The sequence below is a fragment of the Mandrillus leucophaeus genome, unplaced genomic scaffold, assembly GCF_000951045.1.
Source record: "Mandrillus leucophaeus isolate KB7577 unplaced genomic scaffold, Mleu.le_1.0 Scaffold842, whole genome shotgun sequence".
NCBI classification, from domain to species: domain Eukaryota; kingdom Metazoa; phylum Chordata; class Mammalia; order Primates; family Cercopithecidae; genus Mandrillus; species Mandrillus leucophaeus.
The window spans coordinates 1031629-1053331 of record NW_012109164.1 but is presented as its reverse complement, the minus strand read 5'-3'; the positions used below and the strand labels follow the sequence as shown (position 1 = coordinate 1053331).

The 21703-nt window shown below is 36.8% G+C and overlaps 1 protein-coding gene across 3 annotated transcripts in view; it reads right to left on the bottom strand.

The window, feature by feature from the left end:
* LPXN (leupaxin) overlaps positions 1–21703 on the bottom strand; it is a 56689-nt gene that overhangs the window by 31192 nt on the left and 3794 nt on the right. The window contains exons 2-5 of one of the 3 annotated variants that reach the window (XM_011968433.1): positions 21096–21100; positions 17684–17841; positions 11254–11300; positions 1922–2021 (exon numbers count right to left, since the gene is read on the bottom strand). In XM_011968433.1, coding sequence (XP_011823823.1) covers positions 1922–2021; positions 11254–11300; positions 17684–17841; positions 21096–21100 — 310 coding nt within the window. The remainder of the gene's footprint in view (positions 1–1921; positions 2022–11253; positions 11301–17683; positions 17842–21095; positions 21101–21703) is intronic. The other 2 variants (XM_011968434.1, XM_011968435.1) reach the window with 2 other exon arrangements.

The window sequence follows — 21703 nt, the reverse complement described above, 5'->3', positions numbered from 1 at the left end:
ATCTCTTCACTGGTACCTTCCAGAATACTTCTGAACAGATATAGAAGAGACAGGAAATTCTGCCTATCTCCAGTGGGGCAGAACTGGACGGCTAGGCTGCAGAGCTGAGAAGGAAACAGTTCAGTGCAAGCTTTTTGTACTTTCGTTTTTTGTACAATGTGAAGGTGAAGCTTATTCAAAAGATAAACGGCGCCAGGAACAGTGGCTCATGCCTGTAATCCTAGTACTTTGAGAGGCCAAGGTAGACAGGTCACCTGAGCTTAGAAGTTTGAGGCCAGCCTGGGCAACATAGCAAAACCTCGTCTACTAAAAATACAAAAATTAGCTGGGCATGGTGGTGCATGCCTATAATCCCAGCTACTCAGGAGGCTGAGGCACTAGAATCGCTTGAACCCAGAAGGTGGAGGTTGCAGTGAGCCGAGATCATGCCACTGCACTCCAGCCTGGGTAACCGAGTAAGAATTCGTCTCAAAAAAAAAGATGGCGTTGTAAATTAAGAATTTAAATAAACCAAGATACATGCTAAATCAATTAGAAACACAACACAATTAAATCTAATGTACATTTTTTTCTAGTATTTTCAGATATACAGCATAATGAGCCAATCTACCCAGCTTTATTGTCGACACTGGCCCATCAAAGGATGTAAGTCATTAAGGAAAACTTGTTTGTAATGTTTATTTATTCATCTCTCTAATAAATATGTGTTGCTCACAATGTATCAGGCCCTGTGTTGAGCAATGGGAGTCCCAAGGTGAGCTCTAAAGATAAGGTTCCTGCCCTCTCCAATCACACACGTTTTTATGTACTGCTTTGAAATTACTTCATAGTCACCTCATGAGTATATATCAAATCCTCCAACCAGATTTAAAATGGTTGGATTCTCTGCCTTAAGGATTCTGGATTATATTTCCTAAATAAATCTTTAAGCCCATTAATCTGAGATTTTCATTCCATGCCACACCATGTGAGCTCACCACTTTAGAGGTGTTCTAGAGACTAGAACAAAGAGGCAGATTTTATCTCAATACGGGCTTGGGACTTCTCACCCTTCCTACTGTCAGAGCTATGCTTTGATCTCCCCTGCTGTGTCTCAGCTTGCTCACTGGTATCCTCTGTCCTGCTTAGTCAGGTCTCTTTAACAGTCCTTTCGGCCAGGTGCAGTGGCTCACGCCTGTAATCTGAGGACTTTGGGAGGCCTAGGCAGGTGGATCACGAAGTCAGGAGTTCGAGACCAGCCTGGCTAAGATGGTGACACCCCATCTCTACTAAAAATACAACAAAAATTAGCTGTTTACAGTGGCGGGCACCTGTAATCTAAGCTACTCACTCGGGAGGCTGAGGCAGGAGGATCACTTGAACCCGGGAGGCAGAGGTTGCAGTGAGCCAAGATTGCACCACCTGACTCTAGCCTGGGTCACAGAGCAAGACTCTGTCTCAAAAAAAAAAAAAGAAAATCCTTTCACATTATCAAGTCTTAGGTACCTCTGCCCTCAGGACTCGTTGCAACTAACACCACCTTTCTTCCCATCTCTCTATGTCCAAACTCTGCCAGTTCTTCAGAGTCCATCCCAACTTTCAACTATCTGATTAAATCTCCAAAATCTCTCTATATCCGTAATGTTTGCTCTACATATGTTTGCAAACCACCTGGCTTTTATTCTATAAATGTTAAAAAAAACTTATGCCTCATTTTGCCAAGCACACTCCAGCTCCTTGAGATCAAAGTCTGTATTATATATTAATTTTTGTGTCCAAATAACACATAGTACAAAGATGGGTTAATTCATGGAATTAAATTTAGTCTGGAAAAAGCAATGACAACTTAGGAAAATTCCTAAGTGGGAGAATGCAGAGCTGAGTTCCACAAAGATAAACCGGTGACCCCATGGGCCCTGTTTATCATCTGGACTGCACTCACCTTGGCCTGCATCTCAGTCAGGTGAGCCATGAGCTCATCTAACTGAGCAGCTGCTGACGTTTTAGAAGGTGGTGCTGATACCTTTGGCTCTTGGGCTTCACTACAGAGGGAAAACAAAAAAGTCATATGAACAAATCAAAACTCAAATAATGTTAAACCACACATAAAGTACTGGAAATGCAATTGTAATAATGAATCCCCTGGATATGAATCTAAAATCAGAGATGGAGGTATTTAAAAATATACACTAATATGTACTGACTGAAAATCTAAACAAGTTCTCTGTGCCTTTTGTCTCTATTTCTCCCTGGCCATCTAAGTTATAAAAAGTATTATATCTCCTGTCAGTTATTGTCAAAAAATAAAAATAAACCAGAATATAGAGCAGGCATCAACAAATAAAGTCCTTGAATCAAATCTGGCCATGACCATTCATTTAGTTACTGTCTATAGTTGCTTTTCTGCACAGTTAGGTAGTTGCTACAAAGACTTTATAGTCCATGAAGCCTAACAAACTTACCATCTGCCTCTTTACAGAACAAGTTTGCAAATCTCTGGTGCAGAAAGTTTAGATAATATATATGATGATGATTTCATATTCATATAATTGTAAGTAAATTATAAATAAATAAAACTTTGGACCCAATAAACAGAATAGGGATTCTATTCAAGAATCTGCATAATCATTAGTAAAATTAACCATATATGAGGAAACAAAGTAAAGCTCAATAAATTTTTTAAAGTACATCATATAGACCATATTCTTAGATTGGAGTGAATAGAAGTACGAATTAATCATAAAAACTATCCACTTAAGAAAAAAACAAAGCACTTCTAAATAATTCTTGGGATAAAAAAAATTAAACTGAATTTCAAACCAGATAGAAATAGCAATGAAAACACACACACACACTCACTCACATACACGCACACACACGTCTTTGGGAGTTGAAAGCTAAATATTATTGAGAAGAAAATATATAAAAAGCCTTAAGTGTGATATTAAAAAATGAGGAAGATCAGAAATAAACAAAACTTCCAAATCAAGAGTCTCAGAAAAATCTAAAATAATCGAACAGAAGGAATAAACACATAAATTAATGAAATAGAAAACAAGAAATAAAACAAAAACTGACAGTTTTGGGGGTATCATTGTATAAAATTTCCAAATACATAGAAAAATATAGAACATTATTTCATTCTATATATAGCCCAGAAACTTTTTAAAATAAAAAAAATGATGTGCATGCGTGAGAGAGAGAAAGTTAAATAAAATTAGTTGAAATGTGTTTTTTTAAAAAGACATAAAAAATTTTAAAAAGTCATGGCTAGGTGGTGTTTATACTGGTCATCCAAAAATAGTTCAAAATTAGGAAAAAGATTAACATAATTCATTAACAAATAGGAGAAAAGCTTTATAAACACAATGATATGTGCTGAAAAAGCAGTGGAAGACAAATTTAACAACACTTCCTGTTGTTGAATATCAAGAAAAATAAGAAAAAGTCTATAAACTGATAAAATGTTTCCATAAGAAATCTACAGCAAGCCTCATAATTGATAGTCAAATATTAAGCAGATTTCTAATTAAGAGGTAAGTTGGACATAGATCCTATTATCATTGGCAATCTTCAACATTATTCTAGAATACATTATCAAACACATTTAAAAGTAAAATAAGAGGATTATATAGTTGAAAAAAGGCAGCACATCCTCATTCTTTCTTTTAAAATAGATGGTATAATAACTTCCCAGGAAAATGTAAGACAAACGACTGAACAACCATTGGAATGAATAAAAAAGATCAGGGTGGTGATTAGATACAAGAATAAAATGAAGCAGTCTCTTTCCTACTGATCATCAATCAGCAGTTTGAAAATCCAATGAGAAAAAAAGAACCTGTTCACAATTCTAACAAAAGTTATAAAATATCAATAATATATTTAACAAAAAATGTGTAAGAATTCTATGAAGAAAAACCATTGGCAGACATAAAGGAAGATCCACATATCTAATTAACCAATGAGCAAAGGACCTGAATAGATGTTTCTCCAAAGAAGAAATAAAAATGGCCAAAAGGTATATGAAAAGGTATTCAACACCATTAATCATCAGGGAAATGCAAATCAAACTATTATGAGATACCACTCACAAACAGATAGCTATTCTCAAAAAGTCAAAAGATGGCAAATGTTGGCCAGGGTATGGCGAAAAAAGAACACTTATACACTGTTGGTGGGAATGTAGATTGATACAGCCATTACAGAAAATAATATGGAGGTTTCTAAAGAAATTAAAAATAGAAATACCACATGACACAGGAATCCTTCTTCTGGGCATACACAAAATAAATGAAATTACCACTTCGTAAAGATATCTGCACTCTTATGTTCACTGCAGCATTATTCACAATAGCCAAGAGGTGGAAACAACTTAAGCGTCCATCAGTGAATGGACACCAATGGCATAAAGACATTGTGAAATATGCACACAAACACAGCAGAATATTATTCAGCCTTAAAAAAAAGGAGATCCTGCTATTTGTCATAGTACTGATGAATTGGAAGGACATTATACTAAGTTAAATAAGAAAGAAAAATATTGCATGATCTCACTTATAGGTGGAATTGTTTTTGTTATTTAAAAAGGTCAAATATGCAGATATATCGGTGATGAGGGGTAGGAAAGGGAGTGAAAATGGGGACATGCAGGCTGGAGAATATGAAGTAGCAGATATGTAAGATGAACAAGCCTAGAGATCTAATGTACAACATAAGAACTATCGGTAATGAAATTGTTGTATTTAGGATTCCTGCTGAATGAGTAGATTTTGGCTGTTCTTGCCACAAAAACAAACAAACAAAAATGTGTAACTGTGTGAGATAATAACTATGTTAATTTGCCTCACTATATTAACCATTTTACTAACTATTCATATCCCATAATATTGTACACCTTAAATATGCACAATAAAATGTATTTTTAGAAAAGAAGGCCTACATAAATGAAGATAAATATTACGTCAGTTTCCCCTAATTAAATTGTAAATTCAATGTAATTCACATAAAAATTCTGACATAATTATTCAAGCTAATTAGTAAGGTGATGTTAACATTTATGGGATAGAACACTCAAGACAATTTTGAAAAAAAAAAAAATAGGAGGGGTGTGTGGTGTCTCACACCTGTGGTCCCAGCACTTTGGGAGGTCCAGGTAAGAGAATCACTTGGGACCTGGAGTTTGAGAACAACCTAGGAAACATGAGAGACACCTGGTCTCTATAAAAATTAAAAGTTTTAAAGAAAAAAAAAAAACAGGAGGGAATATTTGTCTTGATAGATGTGGTGTCTTATAGAGTAACAATAATTAAATTTGTATGATGTTGGTAAAAAAAAAAAAAAATAGATAGTGCTGGGTGTGATCGTTCATACCTGTGATCCCTCTGGGAAGCTGAGGCAGGAGGACTGCTTGAGCCCAGGAGTTTAAGACCAGCCTGGGCAATATAGGGAGACCCTGTCTCTACCAAAATTTAAAAATCAGTCAGATATAGTGGCACACACCTGTCGTCTCAGCTACTCAGGACGCTGGGGCAGGAGGATCACTTTGGCCCAGGAGGCCAAGGCTGCAGTGAGTTGTGATCACACTACTGCATGCCAGCCTGGACAACAGAAGCAGAATGAGACCCTGTCAAAAAAAAAAACCAAAAAAAAAAAAAAGAAGAAAGAAAAGAAAAGAAAGGAAAGGAAGAAGAAAAAGAAAAAGATAAAGATAAAAAACAAATAGGTCAAAGGAGTAGATTAGAAAACCCAGAAACAGGCCCCTGCACCTAAAAGAACTTCCTATATGATCAATGTGGCATTTCAAATCATCCAAAACAGACTACTCCACTCAATGAATAACAACCTATTTGGGACAAAATAAATATAGATCCCCAACACACCATATACATGAATACATTTGAGACAAATTAAAGATAGATACAAATATTTTTAAATGTAATGATAATAAAAAAATGAAGAATATATTTTACAATTTGGGGTAATGAAGGCTTTCCTAAGATGGACACAAAATTCTGAAGTGATGTCAAAAATGAAAAAACAAACTGATACAGCTAAGTTCACAAAACTTAAATATAAACAAATATTTAAAACATAACATTCAAGATTTTAAAGAAATCTATAAATAATTTCGAAAAATAGAAACCTGAGCTAAGGATTCTTTTAAAAAGCAGGTTTCAGAAAAAGAAACTCAAATGTTTATTACTATATAAAAATACCTCAACCTCATTAATCTTTAAATTTGCAATTTAAAGCAATGAGATGCCAATATTTACCTATCAGTTGAAATTTTAAAAGAGGGATAATATGCAGTGTTGGCAAAATATGAATTTTATATATATATACACATACACATTTATATATACCATAGGTGGTTAAGTAAATTTATAAACACTTTTGCAAGGCAGTGTCTATCAACATTTCAGATGCATATACCACTTGATTCAGCGATTTTGCTACTAAGAATTTATCCTACAGAAAAATTGGACATATATATAAATATATATGCAAGGACATTTATTAGGGTATAGTTTCTATGAGCAAATTGGAAATAAACCAACAGAGCTAAAGGAAAATAAACTATGGCTCATCCATGCTGTAGAATAACATGCAACTGCTAAGCAGCCATAGATTTATGTGAACTAAGAAAGACTTTCAACATACATTGTTAATGTAAAAAAACAAAAGCCCAGATCAATATGAAAATTACACTTCCAGTCTGGTGCAGTCACTCACGTCTGTAATCCCAGCACTTCAGGAGGCTGAGGTAGGAGGACTGCTTGAGCCCAGGAGTTCAAGACCAGCCGGGGAAACACAGGAAGACTCCATCTCTATGAAAAATTTCAAAATTAGCTGGGTGTGGTGGCACGTGCCTATGGTCCCAGCTACTTGGGAGGCTGAGATGAGAAGATAACTGGAGCCCAGGAGGTCAAGGCTGCAGTGAGCCAAAATAACACCACTGCACTCCATCCTGGGCAATAGAGAGAGACCCTGTCTCAAATTAAAGAAAAAAAGAAAGAAAAAATATACTTTCATTTATGTAAATTTATAAGCCCATGTACATAAGTGAATATGCACACACATAAGTCTGTAAGGAGAAGAACCTGACAGCAGTTACCCGTGGAGCTGGTAACGAGTTGGTGAGAGGAAAGACTCTAAGTGGGGTGGTCTCATTTTTCACCCTATGTATACATTTCCAAAATCTGCGACTGTTTACGCACATGAGTTTATGAAATACTTTTGTATCTTAAGTTGTATTTTTAAAGTAAAACAAAACACAGATCATCTATACTAGGAAAATAGCTAACACACATGGCCAACAGATGAAGTAGTGGAGGTGTCAGATGAGACATCAGTAGTGCAATTCACCTGTATATCTGTTATTACACACACACACACACACACACACAATGGTTCTACAAACAACCTTCAGTAAAGTACATAAATACAGTCATGGTGTAGAGGTTTCTATTTAAAATTGTTTTAAAATATGAAATTAATACATGTTAAGTGTAGAACATTTGAAAACTACAGAGAAATATAAAGAAAAAATTTTAAACACATGTAATCCCCTTTTCAGGAGGCAATTACTCTGGACGTTTCGGCTGATACCCTTACACTTAACTCTGATTGTGTGTAATTTTAGAAAACTCAAATTATACATTTTTCCTACTCTTATGCAAACATTTTTCTATCTTCTGCAACCATAATAGATAGCATTTATTGAATGTCTATCTACACTATGCCTGACACTCCATGCAGAGCTTTTCACAGGTTCTCTTTAAATCTTTTATAATGACAACCTTAAGAGCTAGGTATTGTCACCTCCAAATGAAAAAATTGGGGCTTAGAGAAGTTAAAAACTTTTTTGTACATAATACAGTTGGCAAGTAACAAAGAGCTTGGGCCTGCAAACTGCAAAGTTTGTGCTGTCTGTCCTGAATTACCTGCCAAAATAATGTTAAAAGGCTATATGGTTTTCAAATATATAATGTATTATACAATTTATTAAACCAATGATTTATTGTTGGACACCTAGATTGTTTTCTGTTGTTATTATAGTCAATACTGCTAAACAAATATTTGCACCCATGTTTGATCATTTATATAGAGTAAATTTTAAGAAGTGAAATAACTGGGTCAAAAGGTATAAAAAGGTAACTGACTGTGGAATCATGTTTTTAATCAACATTAATCAACAAAGCTTAGCTAACAACCCACCAAACCAAAACCCTCTGTCTCACGACCACTCAAGCCTTTTCTCTCTCATCTGCACAAAGATGCAAAGCCATAAATAAAAGTAAATATTCTGTCTTTCACTAAATATATTTTCAAAAATGAAAACACACACTTACTACTTATCTTTATGTATTTACCAGCCAGGAAAAAAGTAGAAGAAAAGTGGATACTTTTCTCTCTTAAGAAGAAAAGACTATCTTTTGGATACGACATGTCTCATGTTCACTTATTTTTGATTATTTAACAACAAGGAAAATATAAGAGGAAAATGGATATCTCTTAAGATAAAAGATTTATCTTTTAGGTACAACATTGCCCTCTACTAGATGCAAGATTTTTTATTTTAATCTGAGAGCAAAAATGGTCAAGTATGCAAGTAATTGATTCAATCCATCTTAGATGTTTCCAAGAAGATACAGTGGAGCTTTTTCTCACAGCTCGGTCAGTCATAATCCCTTGGTAGGTGCTGCCACAGGCAAATGGCTTGGGAATACAAAAGGCAGCAGGACTGTGAACACATTCTGCTGCCCTGTGCCCAAATGTAGAATAAATGCAGTTTCTTAGCAGGGCTTGTATATTCCTAAAAACCGTCCCATCTCACAGTTGGGGCAAATTTGTGCTTATTCAAAGAATTCCCACTGGTTTTTCACTAGAGTCCTAGTGCAGTGTAGAAAGGGAAACAGATCATTGTTACAATACTCCAACAGTTATTGAGTAAACAGTATAAAATTCTACATAAGAAATGAGAGACCTTGAAGAGTTAATGATTACAAATTAAAGTGCCTGCTGCAGGAAATATTCCTGAAAAGAGAAGAGCCTTTGATTCGTTCCCTGACCTTTTGAAGATAGTAAAGATGCTTGGCTATGTCATCAGCAGCAACTTACTTCATTGCTCAGAGATTTCAGTAACACAAATCACAAAAGATGCATCTCAAAGAATCCAGACTGAAGCAAGGGGCTTCATTGTGCTGAGTTTTTTCCCCCTACTTATTTCTCTGTTATATTTTTATGACTTGTTCCTCTCGATTATTAGCAGAATTATTTTTGTTTATGGAAAAGATACATTTCTAAATTATTGCTCATGTTGCTATTGATATGTAACTATAGTAGAAATGTTATTCCATTGTTATATTCAGATCTAGTATTGAAAATACTTTCAAGGTATGTTAAAAGCAATGTTTAGTTCATTTAAGCAAGCCAGAGTAAATAGAAGAAACAGAATGCAGGAATATAGTTTGTGTGTCTAATATCCCATTTATATGCTATTCTTGCCAGCTCAGAGTGACACCAGTCTCAGGGATGTGCATCTATCTATTACATATTTACTAGGTCACCTAGATTTTATGCCACTCTCCCACAGAGGCCTGCCTACACAGCAAATATCATTCAGTAATGGGGAGTACCTCAAAGGCCAGTCAGGAAAACACAAACTACATGAGTACACAGAAAGAATTTAGTCCAGAAACTTGATTACACAGGTGAGGGGAGAGCTAAGAAGCAAAACAGAAGACACTGAGTAACCCAGAAGTCACTACTACCCCTAAGCCAAAGGGACAAAGAAAAGAGGAAAAGTTACCAGAACTAGGGGCCCAAGTCAACAGGCAGAAGCTGAAACCACAGCAGACCTGTTGTGCTCCAGCTGAAGTCATAAAGAAGATAAAGCTGCTGACAGAGATCCTATGGAAATAGAGCGACTTGGCGGGGAAATGCCCTGGATTTCATTGCTTTTTACCCTGCAGTCTTTCCACAGTGCCTCCCATTGGTTGAAGACAATGAGGACCAACGGATCCTGGAGCCTGGAAAACCCAAGGGGTCAGCTCCCCTGGAATATAGAGCAAGAGAAGGAGGAAATCATGGGAAATAGGCCAGAAAGGCCCATACTATGAGGAAGAGAGTGTCAATAAGTTAGTATTGGCAGAGCATCAATTAATCACAGTGCCAGATATACAGGCTGTTGGTTGGGCTAGTTTTCACGTTATATGTTCATGCATTCACTCGCATTTCTATTGGAGTCTCGGTTTCCTAGATTTAAGAAACCAAATATTTACTGAGAACCTATTGTGTGCCAGCCACTTTTTGTTATTGTTTTGCTTTGTTTTTATTTTTCATTGGGGTTTCAGGGACTGGGGAAAGACTAGGAGGAATTCTCACCTGGCAACATCCTTGGAACTAGAACAAACTGGCAATATGTATCAATAAATTGAACTCACCTTCACCAAAGTAAAAACCATCTTTAAGAGGGAAGTTTTAAGAAAACTTCTTGTAGCACAGTTCTTGCCTTATTTTTGTCTTGCATGTGTGCACTACTGACTGCAATCCTGAAACCAAATAAGGTGTGGTCTAGCACTCTTTCCCAAGCATGAATCTTTACTATCTATATTTTGTGCCCTTTAATTTGTTTTCCAGAAAGTTGTCTGATGTTAAAAATTGCAAGCTATAACTAAGGAGAGAATAAGTAAATTAACCTTTTTATTTTTTCAGACTGCCAATTCTGCTTTAGCCAGGAGAAATGATTTAGTAAGTGTATCTGTTTCAATATGGAACTTCTCATAAAAGGAAATCCCTCTACCCATTATATAAATTTTGAGCAAATATGGAAAGAAAAAGTAAATACTCATCAGTTGGCCATGGAGACCCACTGTCTTAGTTTAACCCTCATCCTAGGTTTGACATTGCTAGAATCTTGCTGACGTTTCTTCAGGTGTGTTTTATCTTTCAGGAAACTGAAGCATAACATCTGGAATAGTGTGGACAAAACATCTGTGGTAACTCTGGGAGTATTTACACTTTTTTAGGTGGTAACGGACATAGCAGGGCCCACTAGCCTAGACAACCCCTCCAGAAGCCAGGCACCTTGAGAAGTTGTCAAGTCAGCTTTGCAGAATTCTACCAATGTTCAAAGACTACGGAAAGAGGAGGATGATATGGGAGTTCTAATAATAAACACTTGCAAAACAAATTATCACCCAAACAAAGATTGATAACAATTATCTACTAACTTTAATTTTTGAAAGCATTTAATAGAAAAAAAAATACCTGTAGACATTGAGCTCCTGGATATTGGTGGTATACACGAGCTGCGCCTAAAATATGTAAGTGACAAGAGAAGAGCAAAGAATACATTTTTGTTATCAGAATGTTGAGGCTTAATAATACCCATAGTTAATAGATGTTCGTAGCTTTTAAAGGGGACTGACAAGTGGCATATCTATGAGCTCTTCTTTCACAAGCCAGGGGAATTACCAGCCATCCCACAAAGAAAAGCCAAATTCTAAACAGAGTAGTTGGCATATGAACAAACACTGGCAGCCCCTTCTTGCCTAAAAACCACCGAAATAGAGTAGTTGATCCTCCTTAGATTAGAACCATAAAACAAATAAAATGGGTCAGAGCTAAGCTCCTTTAACTAAACAGGATGGTGCCTAGGGGGACACTATAATGTTATTAAACTTGACATATGAAAAGAAATAACATGTGAATCTAAAAGGTGGTTGGCCGGCAATTCATTTATTTATTGAACAAATATGTATTGAGGGCCTGTCATGTGCCAGGACTGAGGATGTAGCAGTCAAAAAGCAAAACAATCAAATCAAAACTGTAAGCCCTGCAGTTTACATTCCGGTGGTGCAAAACAGATAATAAAGAAATTAATATGCAAAATTAATCTTTTGGATAGAAGATGGGAAGTGGGGGGAGACAGCAATTATAAATATACTGACCAGGGAAGGACTCACTGAGAAGAGGACGCTTGAGCAAGGACTTATATAGGAGGCGAGGAAAGAAAGCAAATATCTGGGGTCACATGATCCAGGTGGAAAGGCCATCAGGAAAAGCACCTGGAGCTTCTGTGGAACCACACACGAGAAGGACAGTGTGGCCTGAGCAGAGTGAACCAGGGACACAGGGGCAGCAAGTGAAGGGGCCAAATCATGCAGATGAGGTGGCCACGTCACCAAATGCTCAGACTGGGATATTTTTTAGAAAGAAAAGGGGTTCCAAAAGTAGTCATATTATATCATTTTTAAAATATGTGTTTATTGGCCGGGCACGGTGGCTCACGCCCGTAATCCCAGTACTTTGGGCACCTGAGGCAGGCGGATCACGAGGTCGGGAGATCCAGATCATCCCGGCTAACACGGTGAAACCCCATCTCTACTAAAAATACAAAAATTTAGCTGGGAGTGGTGGTGCGCACCTGTAATCTCAGCTACTCAGGAGGCTGAGGCTTGGGGAATCACTTGAACCCGGGAGGCAGAGGTTGCAGTGAGCCAAGATCGCACCACTGAACTCCATCCAGCCTGGGTGACAGGGTGAGACTCCATCTCAAAAAAAAAATATATGTTTATTGACCTGAATTTGGTCTTATTATATTAGTGGAGCTATAAGATAATTCTATCCAAAATTTATTTTCAAAATAAAAATTTCCTGAAATATCTTAAAGTGATACAAACTTGTGAACATTCAAGCAACTTTAAAAAAATATTGGCCAGGCATGGTGGCTAACGCCTACCATCCCAGTACTTTGGGAGGCCGAGGCAGGCACATCATTAGAGGTCAGGAGAGTTTGAGACCAGAGATAGTGACCTGTCTCATCTTAAGTGACCAGACATAGTGAAACCCTGTCTCTACTAAAAATACAAAAAAATTTGCTGGGTATGGTGATGGGTGCCTGTAGTCCCAGCTACTCGGGAGGCTGAGACAGGAGAATTGCTTGAACCCAGGAGGCAGAGGTTGCAGTGAGCTGAGATTGTGCCACAGCACCCCAACCTGGGCAACAGAGTGACACTCTGTCTCAAAAAAAAAAAAAATTGATTATCTGAATATTTTTAAATGGTACAGATAATTATTCTTGATATGTATTCACATACCTTAATTGGTTATTTAGATATTATTGTCCCTAGCATTGTGATGTGGACATTTTTTAGGAACATGCGTTTTTTTCCATTTTTTAAAAAAAACACAGTTATTATTTTTACAAAACTGCAATCTTTTTTTAAAATTTCATTTTATGGTTAATATATTTGAAATTGTGGACAACTTTAATTGATGCTTCACTGTAGACTGTAATGTTTTTAACAGAGAACACATTTCTTCTCTAGATACTGATGAACCTGTAAGTTCTGCTAAATGAAGAATCTTTTCATTTTTTATATTAAATATGTAAATATTTCAGGCCAATGTTATCATAGGTGCTGTCTTTCTACCTTCATTCAAAGCACTTTTTTTCAATAATTTTCTTACAAGATAAAACTTTCAAGTTGTCTATATCTGTGATTGTTTTAACATTTTGCCAAATCTAGATATTGCAAAATCATAGACTTTCACAATTTTTCTCCATTTTGGTGGAGAATAAAAATTTATGCAGATAAAATTAGAACTCAAAATACATCAAAGATTTTTCTGAAGCACAATTGTCAAATTAGATAATTAAACCATATCTGCTTTCATCTTTTGATTTGTTCAATTCCTTCTTGGCTTTTGTAGGGAGAAATTTGAGCTTCTTCCTTTGCAAGCCTTATTTTACATAATTATAACTTGCTAAAAGCTTCAAAGGCTGAATTTTCATGCTACATTCATTGAGTAATCGATCAAAAATTTTCAACTGGTCTTGAACATAATGCAATCTAAATTTGGGTTGCTTTACAAAGTGGTTTTTCAAAGGCTCAGGCATTCCCGAAATCCAATTGACGACATGCAACACAGACAGGAATATACATATAGTAATTCTGAAATGTTTCCTTGCATGGTAGTATTTGATATCAGCTTCTGTCAGAAAAGTTTTGTAGATCAGTTATATAATCTGTGTGTGTGTGTGTGTGTGTGTATTTATTTATATTTATAAATTTTGACAATTTTAGTTTCTATTTTGACTGACAGAATACCGCAGCTTGTTTGAATGCAGTCACAAATTTTGTGCACATTACAACCAATTCCAAGTACATTTCTGCTCCATAGCTTGTTAACTTGGTAAGAATATTTTATCGCAATGCGTGCTCTATTAACATTTGTATTCCTATTCTTACAACAAAACAACAGTTTATCTTCAATGTTGAGCTTTACAACTAAATTTACAGTGGCATTAACAATGTCAGATGTTTCACTTTTTGACTAGGAAATAAATTCTCACATATTTTATTTTGATTATTTGAATTGGATAAAAAACAAAATTGAAACATTTCGGAATTAATACATTTTTGAACTGAGACCTTTAACGACACTATTATAAAAAACATTATTTGAAGGTTTGCAATGGAAAATCACTCATTAATTATTACCAGCTTACTTACAAAGACAAGCAAATGTGGAACTGAAAATGAGCAAAATTAATTTGTGAATTATTTGATACTAATGCGAAAGTGTGTTTCACAATGATATATACATAGGCCTCCAGCAGCTGCCATGTTGAAGTCATTTTAAGGCATGTTCTTCTTAAATTATTAACTTTGGAAATAGATGCCAAAGCTTCTTCACCATATTTGTACCTTCTGGTTTTCAAAGGGATAGTGAGCTTGTATGGTGCATGGTAAATATTGACAAATATTTTCCACATGTTGCATATTTGTTATCAGCTTTCTTGAGACAATTAAACATGTGCATTTTGTTTTGGTTTTGTTTTGAGCTAACTGCTGAAAGGGTTTATTGTAAAATTGTAAAATTAAAAAGGCATTACCATATAATAAAACAAATAGAGCTTCACATATACAAATAATAACAAAACTGCTTTAATAAAACAATTAGGTTACACTATACTCTATGGCAAAATTACTTAGCCTCTATTTCCTAAAATTTGTATGACATTAAGCCACAATTTCTCCCATTTTCTACTGACTCTGAGGAGGTTCCATGCATCTCACAGGCCACCCACCACACAACCATGGGAGGGCACGAGTGGTGGTTTGCCAACTGGCCAGCAGGGGGAAAAGCCTCAGAAATGTTTCTGCTACCACCGAAGATCAGAAGAGTTAGCTATCTCTGACTACTTGTGCTTGAGCTCTTAGCTTTAACAGCCAGCACCTGCATATAATTCTTGAACGGTTGCTGCTAGCTAGGTTTCATCTGAACGGAATCAAGAAAAAAGGCAAGTTATCACTAGCCATCTTTTGCATTCAACCAAAATTAAGTCAGAATTTGGCTGGGCACAATGGCTCATGCTTGTAATCTCAGCACTTTGGGAAGCTGAGGCAGGCAAATCACCTGGGGTCAGGAGTTTAAGACCAGCCTAGTCAACATGGTGAAACACTGTCTCTAATAAAAATACAAAAATTAGCTGGGCATGGTGGTGCATGCCTGTAGTCCCAGATACTCAGGAGGCTGAGGCAGGAGAATCACTTGAACCTGGGAGGCAGCGATGGCAGTGAACCAAGATTGCGTCACTGCACTCCAGCCTGGGCGACAGAAAGAGACTCCATGTCGGGGAAAAAAAAAAAAAAGAGCACTGTTCACTGAATATGTGTTCTATACACTGCTAGAGGAGACCATGGAAGAAGCTGGAAGGAGGTCTGTTAAGCCATACTGGCTTACTTAATGCAAATACTGATAAGAAAACTTTAAATAAAATTGCAAATCTGGGGTAAAAAGTAAAGTTAATAGGATGTGACAAAAACAAGCATAAACCCAGGACTGTCTCAGGTAAACCAGGATATATGGTCACCCCAGAAAGATCGACGTAAGACTATGGCTTTTACTCCAAATGAGATAGGGAGTCATTGTGGGGTTTTGAGTAGAAGAATGACTGGGTCTGACTTTAGTTTTTAAAGGTGACCCTGGCTGCTTGAGAACAGACTGTAGTGGGGGAAAGGGCAGGAGACCACTTAAGAGCCTACAGCTATAATCTAACATTGAGGACAAAGACAATGGTTCCCTAGTAGAGAGACAAATTCATATCCTTAAAACTGTGTATGTGTTTGGAGAAAAGAACAGTTAGGGGGTAAACTACCCCTGAGCTCAAATTTCAGGTCTGTGCTTCTGGTTATTTCATTTAGGGAACAATGACGAATCAAAACATCATAGTACAAAATTACCAGCTATGAAGAGCATCTACTTAATTCATCTTACACTAATTCCATTCTCATCAAGCAACCTTTTTAATTATAACGTACGTCCATATAGACTTATCCATAGGAAGAGAATGCATATATGAGTAAATACAGCTGCTTTGCTTGATTGCTTTAACTGTAACCATAAATTAATAAATTTGATTTCTAAGTTCTGTGTTTTTGTTTTTTGTTTGATTTTTGAGACAAGCTCTCATTCTGTCACCCAGGCTGGGACGGAGTGGTGCAATCATAGCTCACTGCAGCCTCGACCACCTGGGCTTAAGCGATCCTCCTGTTTCAGCCACCTGAGTGGCGGGGACCACAGGCACATGTCACCACACCCTGCTCATTTTTTAATTTTTCGTAGAGATGGGGGTCTCACCATGTGGCCCAGGCTGGTCTCAAATTCCTGGCCTCAAGTGATCCTCCCGCCTCATCATCATTTTTCAAAACATACAAGGGAAATAACACTTATTCTTAATCCTAATGATATTTTTTCTTAAATCTTAACAATTATCCTGAGCACATAACAAAATTCTCAAGCTGCTGAAATTACAGGCCTGAGCCACTGCACCTGCCCTAGGTTTTTAAAATATATATATAATCACTTGTCAGTTTGGTTAGCTTCAGTTGGTTCCCTAGAGCTTCATCATCTCCGTGTAAACTAATAATTGAATTTCCTAATCTATTCAGCAGAAAATAAGACCTGGGAAGTGGTGACCCTAAAAAGTCACCCTGAGAAGACTTGTCTAAGCTGCCACCTGGCCTTCCTCAGGTGATCTCTGGCTTGAGTACCATTCCAGTCAAATAGCAACATGCATCTCTGATGCCCCCACAGTAACAGAATATCCCCAGTGAATCAGACAATACTCTGCCTGTGACCATGTGCTCATTAGAAAAAATTTAGTTCTTGGCCGGGCACGATGGCTCATGCCTGTAATCCCAGCACTTTGGGAGGCCGAGGCAGGCAGATCACTTCAGGTCAGGAGTTCGAGACCAGCCTGGCCAACACGACGAAACCCATCTCTACTAAAAATACAAAAATTAGCCAGGCATGGTGGTGCATGCCTGTAATCCTAGCTACTTGGGAGGCTGAAGCAGGAGAATCACTTGAACCTGGGAGGTGAAGGTTGCAGTGAGCCAAGATCATGCCACTGCACTCCAGCTTTCGAGATGGAGTGTGACTGTCTCAAAAAAAAAAAAAAAAAAAAAAAAATTAGTTCTCAAAAGCTCAAACTCATTCCTCTGTGATGATTTTCTCAATTCTCCTCCTCTTTCCAAAAACATCTTTAGATGAACATTAAGGCATTATTTTTTCTCTTTCTTGGATATATTATTCTTCTTTCATATCATTTTATGTGGGATACAATTAATTTTCAGAAATGCATTCAAACATCCATGTTTAAGGACTATAATAAATGAAAAGTTACCGGCAAGGGACTTGTGTTATCCTGAACAGAAAGGATCTCTGAAGTCTCGTCAAGGTTACTCTCCTTTCTGGAATGCTGATCCAGGGGAAGAGGAGCTGGGTTGGAATATTCATCACTGTCCTGAAGGGTGGAGCGTTCCAGTTCCTCCAATAAGGCATCTACACCATAAGAAGTAAGAGAATCATGACAGAGAATATTTAACTCTCTAAAATCATTTTCTCCTTAAGTATCTTCACTGTGCCCACATTCATCTCCTTCTTTTCTTCAGTTATGGCTATTTTCAAATACTTTCCCTTATTCCTTATTTCACTTCAAGAATGTGGTGAATTCTATCAAGAAATGTTTAATGCCTCCATAAATTGTGTTTTTTTTCTTATTTTCTACGGTTGCATTCAATTTCATAGTCTCATGCTATAATTTGATTTTTTATACTACAGGTATTAATTTTCATCATTCATTTAGGGTAGACTGCCCACAAATATCCCTAATTAGAAAAAATAAAACTGGGCTGGGTATAGTGGCTCATGCCCGTAATCTCAGCACTTTGGAAGGCTGAGGTGGAGAATCCCTTGAGCCCAGGAGTTCCAGAACATAGCAAAATCCAGTCTGTATTAAAATACGAAAAAGTCAGCCCAGCATGGTGGTGTGCACCTGTGGTCCCAGCTACTCGGGAGGCTGAGGTGGGAGGATCACCTGAGCCTAGGTGAGCCTGCGTTGAGTCAAGATCACACCACCACACTTCAGCAGCCTGGGCCAAAGGAGTGATACACTGTCTCCAAAAAAGAAGAAGAAGAAAAAAAAACAGACAAAAAAAGAAAAAAGAAAGAAAGAAAAAAATCCTAAATGCTTTTTTCCATCAGAAAAATACAAGCAATTATATCATCATTTTTCAAAATATACAAGGGAAATAACACTTATTCTTAATCCTAATGATATTTTTTCTTAAATCTTAACAATTATCCTGAGCACATAACAAAATTCTCAAAGCAAGGTATAAGTATTCTGTCTTTTAGGGTGTGGAGAGAAAAAATGGGGAGAAAATTGAGATATTACAAAATCAAGTAAGATGTTGCAATTTAAATAGTTGAGATTTGTTACTCTTGTAGTTTTTTGTTTTTTGTTTTTTTTTACTAGTACCTATCTGTTATAATGAAATAAATAATAATAAAAAGTAACACATGCCAGGCACTGTGCTCAGGGGTGTACACATTTCATTTAATCATCCTAACACTTTGAGGCAGATGATATTATTGTCTTTATTTGGTAGATCACAAGAAAGAGACAAAAATAATTTGCTTAAGCTCATGAGTGCAGAACCAGGATTGAATCTGGGCTATCTGATCCCCAGCCCCTGCACTAACTGAAAGTTAGAAGTTCCAGTCTCCTGTCTTAGACGTATTCCTGGGTTATCTTGAGCATGTCATGTCCTTCTCTGATGCAGTTTCCTCATCTACATAACAAGGCAATTGGATTAGAACAGTATTTTTCAAATTATGGCTCAATACCCATTAGTGGATCTCTAGCGGATTTCTTACCACACGTTATAGTTTTCGAACTTTAAACACAGAATTATATTATATCTAAGGACCTGTCTACATCTGAAGTTCTCACATAAGGAAAATAAACTTCACAGGTCATTTAAAAAAACCCAGATTTTTCATTTATTTTAGATTTTGGAGGAATGAATATTTCTTAATGGCATTAGAAGAGATCTAATCTTTTTTTTTTTAAACAAATGAAATCTACAGAGCTTTCATAATCATTCATTTCTCAAAAATGTTGACTTTTATGTACCATTTTAGAGATAAGCAAACTGAACTAAACTTTAGGGCAAATGAATAACTGTAACGGGAAAAAAGAGATGAGGGGGAACCTACAGCATTAAAAAGTCGAGAGACTTATAATTAATTTCAGTGTATGAACTTTATTTGGATCGTTAAATCTACTTAAAAATGAAACAATCAAGACTATTGAACACTGACTGGACATTAAACAATATCAAGTAAGTACTGTTTAAGTGTAATAATGATATGTGATAATATTAAGTAACGCTGTTAAGTTTTTAGGTGTGATAATGGTATTTCACAATATTAAGGAATTACTATTAAGGCTGTTGTGGTTATGGCAATGGCATTACAGTTATATGTATAAACATATTTATTTATTTTAGAGGTTAGTGCTAAAATATTTACAGATAAAATGACATCTGAAATTGTTTTAACATAATTATAGCGGTGAAAGGAATGGGTGGGCCTATATATGAAATAAGACTGCTGAAAAACTGTTTAAACTGGTTGATGGGTATATCAGAATTCATTAAACTATTTTCTCTACCTTTGCATATTTAAATGTCTTTATAATAGAAGGTTTTTAAAAAGAAGTACAAATAGGCTGGGAGCAGTGGCTCACGCCTGCAATTCCAGCACTTTGGGAGGCCAAGGCGGGCAGATCGCCTGAGGTCAGGAGTTCAAGACCAGCCTGACCAACATGGAGAAATCTGGTCTCTACTAAAAACACAAAATTAGCCAGGCAAGGTGGCACATGCCTGTAATCCCAGCTACTCGGGAAGGCTGAGGCAGGCGAATATTTTGAACCTGGGAAGTGGAGGTTGCGGTGAGCCGAGACCGTGCCATTGTACTCCAGCCTGGGCAACAAGAGCAAAACTCCATCTCAAAAAAAAAAGAGTCAGAAGAAAGGATAACTAAGGTAGAAAGAGAAAGAAAACTTTTTGCCTCAGATTTTTATTAGCCAGACCCCACACCAAATTTGAGAATTTTGAATTTTTGTTCTGCATCTTTCAATTAAGCTAGAAGCTCTTTCTTTTCAATTTTCTAAGCTTTGCTCTAACTAGAAGCTAAAGATCCTCCTGAGCTCAAAATTAAAATAAAGATTATAAGAGAGAGGAAAACATACCACTAAGAGCAGGAAGTTGCCCTCAGAAGCACCAGCTAACCAAAGTTATCAAAACTCTTCTTTCTGGGTCATGAGTTATAGGCTTTTCGCTTCCTGTTTCATGAGTCTGCATATCACCAACACTCTGAGGTTATTATGCCTTTTGCCAGATTTTGTAATTTGAAGATGACTAATTTCAGTATGACAAATATGGGATTCCTAGAGGGTGGGGGCGGGGGAAGCGGGTACAAGACTGAAGACTCTATAATTCTTCTCTGTAGTCTTTTACTGTGGAGATGAAATAATATCAATATTAACATGAAAGGAATAAAGTGAGGTCTCTTGGGAGTCTCTATGGGTTGCATGGATTTCATTCGGAGGCAAAATCTGCTCCTGGTTCCTCTTTATCATGCCTAATGCCTATGTAATGAGGGTTTAGGTAAAACCTTCTGGGTGGATACAAGCTGCTAGCCTCTGAGGCACTACTGCAGACAGGAAATATTTGCTCACTTAAGCCAACCTGTCCTCGATGCAATTTCTCTGCCAGCAGGAAGAAAGATCCACACCAAGTCTCAAGGGTAGTTACTGGGCTGATGACAATTTGAAGAAACTGTTGAAGTGTAGCCATCAACAGCCTGTGGAGATGTAGCCAACTGGATAATCTGCACAAATGCTAGCTTCCAGGCTACTTGGTACTTTCTGTATTCCAGGACAAGATTTACCTAACATCTAGCCTGCTCAGGAAATGCAAAACAACATAAATTTCTGTTAAATCTGGGTTACTTCATTGGCCAGAACACCAGAACCAACAAACTTCTAAAATAGGAGAGCACCTTGTTGATTAGTTTTGGTGTCAGGTGTTCCCGACAATGACACTGAAAAAGTTATTTTCTTTTTCTTAGTTTTCTCATCTGAAAAAGAAGTGGATAATACCTATTTCAGAGGGTTGCTGCAGACACTAAAATCATTAACATATGTAAAAATGTCTAGATTTTGCTTGACTCACTAAATAAGTATTAGTTTCCTTTTGAATTATTTGCCATGAAAGCCATTCGGTGTCCTCCCCGCCAAAAAAAAAAAAAAAAAAAGAAAAAAAAAAACGAAAAAGAAAAAAGGCCCTAGCCCTAG